Consider the following 13890-nt stretch of genomic DNA (forward strand, 5'->3'; position numbering starts at 1 on the left):
GGCCCCCAGTCCTGCCGGCACCCATCACCTGTTGCCAGGACCAGAGGGAGGCTGGCGCAGGTCCTGACCTGGGCTTGACCCCACTTTGACCCCATCTTGACCCGGCTCTGATCACGACCCAGGAGGGATCCTGACCGCAGGCCTTGAGGCTTCTCCTGCAGAGGCTCGGCCCATCCCTGCCCATGCCCGGTCTGAGCACTGCCTTGACCACTGTTCCGATCTGGAAAAATGGGAAAGGATTTTTTAAAAAGGTAATTCATAAAAGAGGTAATTAAAATGCCCACATAAAAGAAAAAACTGTTTAATTAGTTATCTGGAAAATGAAATAGAAATTTCAGCCATCAAATTGCATAAAGACCTGAAGAGCAACTATAAAACGGTAGAGACAGTGAGGGAGGAGGGTAAGAAATGTCCGAGTGGGAGAAAGAGAATCAATTTAAATAAAAAATGGACAAATTCTGCTGCTGCTGATCTATATGGTAGTATCTTTAGACAAAAATACAGTGCATTCATGTTGTGAAAATCCATTTTGTATATTGTAAAGATGTACAGTGATTGAATGTAAAAAATACAAAAGTAGAGAAAAAATTTCATTTTATTTTTATATGTATATTTTATTTCATTTTAAATTTTTTATACATTCAATTATATACATCACTTAGCTTGTAAAGTGAATGTTACAACACGAATACATTTCTCACCAGTCCAGTTGGGTATACTATATGTGTATCATCAAAATAAAATCTTGATTTTAAAACCAAAAAAAAAAATGCATTAGCTCTTCCAGTCTCTATATTGAGATGTAACTTTTCCCCAGTACTAATGTACTTTATTATTTATTGAATGCAAGTCTTTATCTAATAGATCAGATTGTATGACCCTTGGTTTCCTTAATAACAAGACTGATTAGTAAATTGGGTTTTCAGTGTATACTATGTGCAGTGCTACTTTTCTTACTCTTGTGCCTAGACTTTGCAGTGAATAAAATAATGTTATCTGGAGTTTACAGCCTAGTGATGATGACGAAATATAAAGAAGTAAATGTAAAAGGCAGAGGCTCACCTTTTCACAAACATTTTCCCTCTATATTCTGGTTATCAGTCCCATATCTGAAGCATAATTTACAAATATATTCTCCCATTTAGAGGCTTGTCTTTTCACTCTAGTTATTTTATTTTATTTTATTTTTTTACTGTGCAAAAGATTTTTAAGCTCATGTAATCCCACATGTCTATTTTTTAGATTATTGCCTCCACTTTGGGAGTCTTATTTAAAAAGTCTTTGCCAATTCTGACATCTCCAAGAGTTTCCCCTGTGTTTTCTACCAGTGGTATTATAGTTTGAGATTTTGCAATTGGATATTTGGTCTATTTTTAGTGGAGTTTTGTTAGTAGTGAGAGTTAGGGGTCCAGTTTCCTTTTTCTGCAGGTAGATATCCAGTTTTGTCAGCAACATTTCCTGAAGAGATTTTCTTTTTCCCAGTGGATTACCTTGTGCCCTCTGTTGAAAATCAGTTTACTGTATGTTTTAGGGTTATTTCTGAGTTTTCTATTCCATTTCACTGGTCAATGTGCATGTTTTTGGGCCAGTACCATGCTGTTTTGACTATCACAGCTTTGTAATATATTCGAGGTTAGGAAGTGAGATGCCTCCTACTTTATTATTTTTGCACAGTATTGCTTTGGTGATATGGGGCCTTTTTTTTTAATTTTTGGAGAGTTTTTTTTGCTATAGGGTGAGTGCACTCGCCAGACAGAGACAGAAAGCAAGAAATCACCCCCTGGAGGGATGGCCATGCCACAATTCCTTCTCCTCCATTCTCCTCTCAGGATCTTGGGCACACACGCACATGTGCCCGGTGTGAGTTTTAAGCCACTGGGTCCGGGACGTGAACCACTGTTGACTACGTGGGAGTCCAGCGACATAGCCATTACGCGAACTGCTGGTTCTATGGGGCCTTTTCTGATTATAAAAAAAAAAAGATTTCTTTTTACTAATTATGTAAAGAATGCCTCAGGTATTTTGACTGGGATTGCATTAAATTTATAACTTAATATGGGTAGAATCAACATGTTGCTTATATTTATTCTTCCAATCCAGGAACATGGGCTATCCTTCCACTTTTTTTTTCATTTTCACTCCTTTTTAATGTTTTTCATAATTTTCATAATTTTCCTTGTAGAGATCTTTGACTTCTTTGCTTAGGTTTATTCCTAGGTGTATTGTTTTTTTGTACCTATTATAAATAGAATGCTTTATTCAATTCAACTTCAGTCTGCTCACCTTTGTGTATAAAAATGCTAAAGATTTTTGTGTTTTGATTTTGTACTCAGACACTTTACTACAATCATTTGTCACTTGTCACTTGAAGGAGTTTTTTCTTTCTTTTTTTCTTTCTTTTCTTTCTTTCTTTCTTTCTTTCTTTTCTTTTTTTTTGCAGATTTGTTTGGATTTTCTGTGTGTATAATCATGTTATCTCCAAATAGAAATAATTTTACTTCTTTTTTTCCTACTTGAATGCCTTTTAGTTTATTCTCTTTTCTTATTGCATTGGCTAGGACATTCAGTAATATATTGGAAAAAAATGGAGAAAGAGGGCAGCCTTGTCTTGTTCCAGTTTTTCCTCATTTAGTATGATTTTAGCTATGAGTTTTTCATATATGGCTTTTATGATGCTGAGAAAAGTCCCTTCTGGGAACCAGCAGTTAGCGTAATGGCTATGTCGCTGGACTCCCACATAGTCGACTGCGGTTCGCGTCCCGGACCTGGTGGCTTAAAACTCACGCCGGGTGCCTGTGCGTGCGTGCCCAAGATCCCGAGAGGAGACTGGAGGAGAAGGGATTGCGGCGTGACCATCCCCCCTGGGGGGTGATTTCTCACTTTCTGTCTCTATGTCTCTCTGTCTGGTGAGTGCACACGCCCTATAGCAAAAACTTCTCAAAAAAAAAAAAAGTCCCTTCTTTGTTGATTTTGTAGAGAGACCTAATCATAAAGGGATGGTGTATTTTATCAAATGTTTTTTTCTGCGTCCAGGATTCCCGTAGGCTGGAGGGTTGGAGGAGGGTGATCTGAGCATAACCAGACCCTCTAGAGGGTGCTTCTCTCTCTCTCCCTTTCTCTGATTTTTTTCTTTCTTTTTTTTTTCCCAAAGAGCCTACAGTCTCACTAGAAAGAGACAAAGACACACAAAAAGAGGCAAAAAGAGGGAGAAAAAATAATGTATACCATATGGGGTATGGTCACACCACAATTCCTTCTCTTCCATTGCTCTACCCTGTAAGGATTTGGGGCATGCATACACATGTGCTTGGTGTGTGTTTCTTTTTTGTATGTGCTTTATTCTTTTTTATTTTATTTTATTTTTATTTATCTTTTTTCACATTTTTATTTCATTTTCTTTTATACATTCAATTACATTATTTAGCTCATAAAGTGAATAATATTTTAACAGGAGAACATTTCTCCCTAGTCTAGTTGATAAAACTATAAAATATCATCAACGGATAATACCACATATAACCACTGGGTCCAGAATTTGAACTATGCAGTCAACCATGTGGGATCCAGTTCACCTTATCCATTAAGTTATGATACTGCCCTACTCGCTCCTTTCTCTCATGTGTATCCACATATGCTCTATCATGAACAAAAAAAAGTTATAAAGAGACTATACATTGTTATAAGAATTAACATATACCATGTTGATTCATAAAAGCAATGTTTCTCCACTTATTTAAGACTTGTTTAATCTTTTACAACATTTTGTAGGTTTCATCTGTCAAAAATAAAGATATCTTAGTGAAAGTGGTGGGAACAGATTTTATTCAGTGACTATTTACAGTAGGTCAAAGAGCTGAGCTCCATTCCAATCTGGGCAGAGGTGAGTGGGCATTTTCAACAGATGAGGAAATGAAGAGGAGTGAGAAAGCTCACATGCAAAGTTGGTCATTGTAAACAGGAACATGCCAACAGTGGTTGAAATTACAATTCCATCCCCCTTCAGGAGGGAGAGAAATGTTCTGTATTCCTGATGATGACGATATGTGGTCTTTCTAATGCAGTGTTGAATTTTATTTTATTTTATTTTATATTTTATTCTAAATATTTATTTATTTTTGCTGGTTTCAACTGCATAGTTATTTGTGTCTCCAAGAGCTGTCACTGGAATAAAGAATAAAGAAAAAAAGCCAAGTATTGAAATTCTCAATAAATAATGTAGCAAGACTGGACTATTGTTGGGAAACAAACGAACAAACAAAAAAAAGGAGGGCTAAGGGGCTGCTAAGGTTGGACACACAAATATCAAAGGACATTGACATCAAGATAATGCAAAGTGATGTATGTCCTAGCAAAGCAAGGCCTTGGGAAATAATGACTAGCTAATTTTCAGTGTACTCAAAAGATTTTTTTTGTATGTATGTATTCCTTTTTTTCTCTGGGTAGTATTTATTCTGTTGCTGTTCTATTATGAATAACATTGCCATAGATATTCTTGAAAAATCTCTTTTGGTAGACATAAGCACTCATTTCTATGTGTACATGAACACATAGGAACGTGGTCACTGGATCATAAGCGTGGGTATATGCATAGTGTATACTGCCAGCTTTCCAAAGCAGGTGAACCAATATACACACCTGCTTGCCATCGAGGATAGTTACACTCGTTCTACATCCTTTCCAACCCTTAGTAATGCTGGTAGACTTCTGTTCCCGTAGACATTCTAGTAAGGGTGAGATGGTATCTCATTGAGATTTTATGTTTTAAATTTTGTATTACTTTTATAAAATTCACATGTAATCACTGTACATCTTTAGAGCATACAAAATGTTTTATTCCAGCATGCATACAGTGTGCTATTCAAGTCAAAGATATAGCCATACACACTATCAACTGATAACTACTCTTTTTTTTTTTTTTTTTTTTTTTTTTTTTTTGGTCTGTTAAATGCTTCTCTTTTTTCCTTTGGCCCTCACCGGTCAGTCTCTCCTCTATTGTCTCTAGTTCCCCCCTGCCACTATACCCTCCAATATTTCAGTTTCTACCATAGAACACAAGCATTCAGTATATGTTAGGGGAGGGTATACAATGCCTGTCATTCATAGTCTAACTTGCTTTGCTTAACATTGTATCTTCCATATTCCTCCACTTTGTATCATATGTCAGAGTTTCTTTCTTTCTTTCTTTCTTTTTTAATGGCTGAGTGGTATTACATAATATCCACTCATCTGTTCTTGGACATTTAGGTTGGTTCCAGATCTTAGCAGTTGTGAATAGTGTTGCAATAAACATAGATGTATAAGTGTTTTTTTCTGACTTTGTGTTTTCCTATTCTTTGAGTAGATATCCAGGAGTGGAATTGATGAGTCATATGGTAGTTCTATTTGTAGGTTTTTGTTCCCATCAGTGATTGTACTAATTTATATTACTACCAATAGTATAGGAAAGTTCACTTTTCACCACAGCCTCTTCCTCATGATAAGAGATGTTGAACATTTTTTTATATGTTTTTGGGCCATTCGTGTGTCTTCCTTAGAGAATTGTATGTTCACCTCATACACCCATCTTTTAATTGGATTTTTATTTTTTTTAAAATTAATCTACTTGAGTTCCCTCTGTACTCTGATTATCAGTCCCTTATCTGAGGCATAGTTTGCAAATATTTTTTTCACATGCAGAGGGTTGTATCTTCACTGTATTTATTGGTACAGAAGTTTTTTATCCTGATTTTTCCCACCTGTCTATTTTCAGGATTATTGCCTGTGTTATGGAAGTCTCATGGGGAAGTCTTTGCCTGCCCCAGTGTCTCCAAGAGGTCTTGAAAGCAGTGTTAAATTTAATTGCTAGTATTTTACAGACAATTTTTGCAAAATATTTGTAAGAAATGTTGGTATATAATTTTTCTTTTAATTTTGTATTACCTTTTAATTTTTTTTTAAATTGCATAATCATTATTTATCTTTACAGCATACAGTATGGTTTTTCAACGCATGCATGCAGTACATGTCAATCAAGTCAAAGATCAATATACATCATCTTCAACAGTAAGTTTCCATTATTGTAGCTGTTAATTTTTTTCTGAGCCCCTCTTCCCACACTGTCCAACCCCTCTTATATAGTCTCTTTTTTTTTTTTTTTTTTTTTTTTTTGGTCTGTTAAATGCTTCTCTTTTTTCCTTTGGCCCTCACCGGTCAGTCTCTCCTCTATTGTCTCTAGTTCCCCCCTGCCACTATACCCTCCAATATTTCAGTTTCTACCATAGAACACAAGCATTCAGTATATGTTAGGGGAGGGTATACAATGCCTGTCATTCATAGTCTAACTTGCTTTGCTTAACATTGTATCTTCCATATTCCTCCACTTTGTATCATATGTCAGAGTTTCTTTCTTTCTTTCTTTCTTTTTTAATGGCTGAGTGGTATTACATAATATCCACTCATCTGTTCTTGGACATTTAGGTTGGTTCCAGATCTTAGCAGTTGTGAATAGTGTTGCAATAAACATAGATGTATAAGTGTTTTTTTCTGACTTTGTGTTTTCCTATTCTTTGAGTAGATATCCAGGAGTGGAATTGATGAGTCATATGGTAGTTCTATTTGTAGGTTTTTGTTCCCATCAGTGATTGTACTAATTTATATTACTACCAATAGTATAGGAAAGTTCACTTTTCACCACAGCCTCTTCCTCATGATAAGAGATGTTGAACATTTTTTTATATGTTTTTGGGCCATTCGTGTGTCTTCCTTAGAGAATTGTATGTTCACCTCATACACCCATCTTTTAATTGGATTTTTATTTTTTTTAAAATTAATCTACTTGAGTTCCCTCTGTACTCTGATTATCAGTCCCTTATCTGAGGCATAGTTTGCAAATATTTTTTTCACATGCAGAGGGTTGTATCTTCACTGTATTTATTGGTACAGAAGTTTTTTATCCTGATTTTTCCCACCTGTCTATTTTCAGGATTATTGCCTGTGTTATGGAAGTCTCATGGGGAAGTCTTTGCCTGCCCCAGTGTCTCCAAGAGGTCTTGAAAGCAGTGTTAAATTTAATTGCTAGTATTTTACAGACAATTTTTGCAAAATATTTGTAAGAAATGTTGGTATATAATTTTTCTTTTAATTTTGTATTACCTTTTAATTTTTTTTTAAATTGCATAATCATTATTTATCTTTACAGCATACAGTATGGTTTTTCAACGCATGCATGCAGTACATGTCAATCAAGTCAAAGATCAATATACATCATCTTCAACAGTAAGTTTCCATTATTGTAGCTGTTAATTTTTTTCTGAGCCCCTCTTCCCACACTGTCCAACCCCTCTTATATAGTCTCTCATATCTACACTTGCCCTCCCTACTATTATATCATGTAATCATTCAGTTCTGCTATAAAATGCATGCATTTGCTATATATTGAGTGGAAACATACAGTGTCTGTCTTTCATAGTATGGCTTGCTTCACTAAGCACTAAGTCATCTATATTCATCCACTTTGTATCAAAGGACAGTCTTATTGCTTTTTATGGCTGAGTAGTGTTCCTTAGTGTATATATGCCACCTTTTTAAAATCTAGACAACCGTTCTTCAGCATTTATGTTGATTCCGTGTCTTAACAATTATGAAAATGGGGATAAGGGCTGGTAGGTGGTGTGGTGGTTAGGGTACTGGACTTTCATGTGGCAGACTGTGGTTCGAGTACCAAAGCTGGAGGCTTGCTTTCTCACTTTTTCTTTCACTCTCTGGTGAGTGTATGTGCCCTGCAGCAAACTGAAAAATAATAATGATGATAAATAAAATGAAATAAAAAAATTATTTGGAGAAAAGAAAATGGAGGTGGGTAGGTGGGAGAGAATTAAGGGGGAAAAAAGCAAAACATTTAACAAACTCAAAATTGGAAAATTATATGGTGATGATAGTGTGTGTGGTAATATCTTTGGCTGGACTAGTATATGGTGTATTTATGATGGGAAAATCCATTTTGTATGCTGTAAAGATGTGCAGTGATTGAATATTAAAAAATAAGAAAATAAAATAAAGAAGAGAGAAAATAATTATAAATAATATTGCAATAAATATGAATGTACAAGTGTTTTTCTAATTGAGGGTTTTCCTATTCTTTGTGTAAACACCCAAGAGTTATATTAATAGGTCATATGATAGATAGTTCTATGTGTATATTTTTCAGGAACTTCAAAGTTGTTTTCCACAGTGGCTGTACTAATTTATATTCCCACCAACAGTGTAGAAGGGTACTCTTTTCACCACAGATTCACCAGCAATTTTCACCCAAGAATGAGATTGGAAAAATGTGGCACATATATATAGTGGAACGCTACTCAACCATAAAAAGCAATAAAACCCTCTCATTTGATACAAGGAGGATGAATATAAAGCATTTAATGCTAAGCAAAGCAAGACAGACTATGAAAGACAGACATTACATGTCCCCACTCAATATTTATCAAATGTCTGTACTTTATGACAGAAACAGTAAGACTGGAAGATACAATAGTGATGCGGGAGTGTGGGGGTGCAGTAGTGATTTAGCCCAGCACTCACAGTGAGACTCAAGTTTCTTGTCTTATGCTCAGGAAGAATTAAGGACATGGGCACAGAGAGTAGGTATAGCAAAGTGGGGAGTTTATTGAAGGACAGGGAAGAAAAAGCAGGGTTCCCAGGAAGAAAGGAGGGATCCCAGAAAGTGGGTTGCCAAGGAGGATCTGGGGCAAGGCATTTTTTTTTTCTGGGTCAGAGGGACCTTGTTCAGGCTGTTCTAGGTGAGGCTAGTGCATTGCATTCCCCTCATGGTGGGGAGGGGCACATGCTGGATAGGTCCTTCTTCTGATTTTGGAGTGGGTATGAAGTTAAGGAGATTCTTTGTCTAGAAGTTTTGGGTAATGAAAACCATTATCTTATCCTTTTCCTGGAATGTGGTGGGACCTGGAAAAAGCCTTTGTTTCAGGTCTAGGTCATGCTGCATAGGTCAATCACTGAGCCACCACTACAAAAGGTCTCTCCCAAGCAAGCAGCAGAGTTGCTTTGTCTCCATCTTAAAACGTAGCCATTTCACGATTCTATTGTGGGCCTATATTCTAACTACATTTTTAAGGTCCCTGTCTCCTACCTCAATAGCAGAGTCTGCAAGTATAAATACCAGAGACTGTGTAAGAGTGTGTGGGTGGAGAGTGGATAGAGAGAGGGAGGGGTTCAGGAGGACAAAAGGTAACATTTAATGGAAGCATTATTTATTTTTTTAATATAGCCCGTTCTGACTGATGGTAAGTGGTATCTCATTGTGGTTTTGATTTGCATTTCTCTTATGATAAAGGGAGGTCGAGTGTATATTTTTTTTAAAGAGCAAAATATTTTATTTCTCATAGTAAATTAAAAAATTTTTATTGTTATTCTAGTTTACTTTATATATTCAATCATTGTATATCACTACAGCTTGTAAAAACGAATTACCCAACATAAATACACTTCTCTTCAGTCCAGTAGAAGATACCATACACACTATCGTCAACAGACAGTCCTCTAATTCTGTGTCCACTAAATGTCTTTCTTCTCTATTTTTCTCCTTGATTCCTTTCCTGCCTCACAATGTTCAGCATATTTTTATATGCTTTTTTACCACTCACATATCTTCCTTGAAGTGTTGTCTGTTCAGCTCAGTTGGATTGCTCGTTTTTTTTCCAGGAATGCTGCTTGAGTTCCCTATCAGTTCCTTATCTGAAGTATAGTTTGTAAATATTTTCTCTGATTCTTAGTAATGTCTCTTCACTCTAATTATTGTTTGATTTGCTGTGCAGAAACTTTTTAATTTGATGTAGTCCTACTTGCCTATTTTTTAGATTAATGCCTATATTTTAGGGGTCCTATTTATGAAATATTTGCCTACTTCAATGTCTTCAAGAGTTTTCTCTGCATTTTTGACCAATGATTTTACAGTTTAAGGTTTTATGTTTAGATCTTTGATCCATTTTGAATTGATTTTTGTCAGCCGTGATAGATAGGGGTCCAGTTTCATTTTTTTTTTTTTTTGAGAGGTTTTTGCTATAGGGTGCGTGCGCTCGCCAGACAGACAGAGAGAGACAGAGAGACAGAAAGCGAGAAATCACCCCCCAGTGGAGATGGCCATGCTGCAATCCCTTCTCCTCCATTCTCCTCTTGGGATCCTGGGCACACACGCACACGCACCTGGCATGAGTTTTATAAGCCACCAGGTCTGGGACACGAACCGCGGTCAACTACGTGGGAGTCCAGTGACATAGCCATTACTCTAACTGCTGGTCCCCCAGTTTCATTTTTATGCAGGTGGATATCTGTTTCTTCCTGAAACAGTTGCTGAATAGACTTTCTTTTCCCCAATAGATTATCTTGTGCCCTTTTGTCAAAAATCAGTTGCTGTATGTTTTAGGGTTTATTTCTGGGATTCTATTCCATTGGTCTACATGACTGTTTTTGTACCTGTACCACGCTGTTTTGATTATCACAACTTTGTATTAATTAAAAAAAAAAAAAAACTGTAAATTCTTTTTTTTTAAACAGGCATTATAGACAGATAATACTAATCTTATTTAAAAACCATGAGTGCTACACTGATGAATATCAGTCTAACTCATTAGTAACTTTGAATAACTTAAAAAGTATTTCCCATTTTAAAAGGCAACACACAGCTTACAAAAACCTACACTAAACAAAGAAACTATAATATGGATACATGATTGATGTGTCTAAAATTACATATGGTACATAACTAATGTTATGTGATCAGTACATTTTTGTATATGATTCCATTCACACTTCATTTTCCCCAGAAACTGAATTCTGAACTTCCTCTTCTAAAATTGGTACATCAGGTTATCCTTAGATATCAAATTATATTTCATCACAAATTTAGTAACCTGATGACACAAACATGTTTCATTTTCATATTCATCGAATATCTGCCAGTGATGAAAATAAGCACGTGAAAATATTCTGTAAATCCTACAGCATACTGATCCTAGTTTTGCTACAGTTGATTCCTTTATGCTAACCCTGCTAGGAAAATATTTATTGCTATTCAGAAGACACGCAGCACCATCAAGTGTGTGTCTAGTATAATCTATAGCAGGACACTCTTTTGGAATTTTATGAGCTGCACAAAGAAAAACCCATTGTTCAGTTGCTGTCATTTGAGTACAAGTGTCTGGATGGCATTCACTCTGAAGTTTGACAGCAAGTCCATTTAGCTCAAGGCAGAATTGCCTTAAATGTTCATGCTTCCATACACCTTCATCTTGGCCTTCAGATGGTTCAAGAATTTTGTCAATATTGCAGCAGTCTGCCCTTATGTTCTGTGAATATACTGCTGAGCAGCTAGTGTACTATCCATTTCATCAAAGGATTCATCAGGCAGTTATAGAAATCCTGTGCTTTGGTGCCTGGCCTGCTTCTCCTCAGCACTGAGGTTTCCTCCACCATGAGCATAGTGCCAGAGTGCACAACTTTGTAATACTTTTCAGGTCAGGTAGTGAGATGCCTCCTGCTTTATTCTTTTTGTATAGTATTGCTTCAGTGATATGGGGTCGTTTATGATTCCAGACAAATATTATGATCTTTTTCTATTTCTGTAAAGTAATTTAATTGGAATTTCATTGAATTTGTAGATTAATATGTGTAGAATTAACATTGTTATCATATTTATTCTTCCAATCCAGGAACATAAGATGTCTTTCCATATTATATATCATTCTCAATTTTTTTTTTTTTGGTCTTTTGTCATTTTCCTGGTAGAAGTCTTTTACTTCTTTGGTTAAGTTTATTCCTAGGTATCTCATATATGTGTGTGTTTGGGGAGGACTATTGTAAATGGGATTGCTTTCTTCACTTCTACCTTGGCCTGTTTTTGTTGGTGTATAAAAATGTTATAGATTTTTGTATATGATTTTTTATTTTGCCATTTTACTGTATCCATTTATCACTTCCTGGAGTTTTTTGTGGATTCTTTTGGATTTTCTAAATATATATAATAATTTCATCTGCAAATAGAGATAATTACACTCCTTTTTCTATTTGAATGCCTTTTTATTTTATTCTCTTGTTTGACTGCATTGGTGAAAACTTTCAGTGATCTATTAAACAGCCGTGGAGGACGTGGACAGCCTTGTCTTGTAACAATTTTTTTAGTGAAAAAGCTTTCTGTTTTATCCCATACAGTATGATGTTGGCTATAATTTTGTCATATATGTCAGGTATATTATGTTGAGAAATATTCCTCTACACCATTTTTGCTGAGAATCTTGATCATAAAGAATGTTGTACTTTAGGGAACCAGCAGTTAGCGTAATGGCTATGTCGCTGGACTCCCATGTAGTCGACCGCGGTTCGTGTCCCGGACCCAGTGGCTTAAAACTCACGCCGGGTGCGTGTGCGTGCATGCCCAAGATCCCGAGAGGAGAATGGAGGAGAAGGGATTGTGGCGTGACCATCCCCCCTGGGGGGTGATTTCTTGCTTTCTGTCTCTATGTCTCTCTCTCTGTCTGTCTGGCGAGCGCACGCGCCCTACAGTGAAAATCTCTCAAAAAAAAAAAAAAAGAAAAAAGAAAAAAAAAGAATGTTGTACTTTATCAATTTTTTTGCATTAATTGGTATGATCTTATGATTCTTATTTTTCCTTCTGTTAATGTGATGTGTTTTATTTATTGTTTTAAGTAAGTTAAACTATCTTTGTATCCCTGGAATAAAGCTTACCTAGTCATGATGTATTATCTTTTAAATCTGTTGTTGGATGCAGTTTGCTAGTATCTTGTTGAGGATTTTTGTATCTGTATCCATTAGGGAGATTGGTCTGTAGTTTTTTGTTTGTTTGTTTGTTTGTTTTTTGATTATGTACTTGTCTGTTTTGGGGATGAAGGTGATGGAGCCTTCATAGGATGAATTTGGGGGGGTCTCTTCCTTTTGGATCTTTAGAATAGTTTGTGTATTTCTAAAGATGGGTGGGCTGGCAGATGGTGTAGTAGTTGAGGTGCTGGACTCCCTCATGGCTAACTGTGGTTCAAGACCCTGGATCTGGCAGCTTATATCTTTGACTGAGCCAGTGTACAGTATATTGATGATGGGAAAATTCATTTAGTATGCTATAATGACACACAGTGACTGAATGTAAAATGAATAAATAAACAAGTAAAATCATGCTGTGTGCATGTGCATGTGTGCTCAGAATCCTGAGAGGAGCACAGAGGAGAGGATGTTAAGGGGTGGCCACCCTCCCTGGGGGAGGAGTGATTTATCCTTTCCTACTCTCTGTCTCCAGCAAATGTACATGCACAACAGCAAAAATGCCTAAGAAAAAAGAAAGATAAAAAAAAATATTTAGTTTGGGACCAGCATTTGGCATAATGGCTATGCCGCTGGACTCCCACATAGTCAACTGCAGTTCAAGTCCTGGACCTGGTGGCTTAAACTCACGCTGGGCACATGTGCGTGCATGCCCAAGATCCCAAGAAGAGAATGGAGGAGAAAGGATTGCAGCGTGGTCATCCCCTCTGGGGGTGATTTCTCACTTTCTGTCTCTCTGTCTCTCTCTGTCTTTCTGGTGAGTACACATGCCCTATAGCAAAAAACCCTCAAAGAGAGAGAGAGAGAGAGAGAGAGAGAGAGAGAGGAGTATTTAGTTTGAGGAGAATTGAGGTCAGCTCTTCTTTGAAAATTTTGTAGAATTCAAAAGTGAAGTCATTGGGACCTCAGCTTTTCTTTGCTAGTAGACTATTTATTACTGATTCTATCTCATTCCTTATTACTGCTCTAGTCAGGCTTTCTATTTCTTCCTGACTCAATTTAGGTAAATGATATATGTTCGGAAATTTGTCTAACTCATCTAGGTTTTCTTGCTTGCTGGCATATACT

At 36.4% G+C, this 13890-nt stretch overlaps 1 protein-coding gene across 1 annotated transcript; it reads right to left on the minus strand.

The window, feature by feature from the left end:
- Positions 1–10841: 10841 nt before the first annotated feature.
- Positions 10842–11472, minus strand: LOC102491350 (MOB-like protein phocein). Its single transcript, XM_014590940.1, has 2 exons — positions 11400–11472; positions 10842–11350 (listed from the first exon to the last, which is right to left on the minus strand). Exons 1-2 carry the CDS (start codon positions 11470–11472, stop codon positions 10842–10844), a joined length of 582 nt encoding a protein of 193 aa, XP_014446426.1.
- Positions 11473–13890: the final 2418 nt, after the last annotated feature.

This window comes from Tupaia chinensis, unplaced genomic scaffold (genome assembly GCF_000334495.1).
Source record: "Tupaia chinensis unplaced genomic scaffold, TupChi_1.0 Scaffold000506_1, whole genome shotgun sequence".
Lineage (NCBI taxonomy): Eukaryota > Metazoa > Chordata > Mammalia > Scandentia > Tupaiidae > Tupaia > Tupaia belangeri.

Bases quoted from the DNA above. Each gene is read 5' to 3' on its own strand.
- LOC102491350 (XM_014590940.1), bottom strand. From the start codon at position 11,472: ATGCTCATGGTGGAGGAAACCTCAGTGCTGAGGAGAAGCAGGCCAGGC. The intron at 11,351-11,399 runs GCCTGATGAATC...GCTGCTCAGCAG, and splicing joins AGCACAGGATTTCTATAACT to TATATTCACAGAACATAAGG.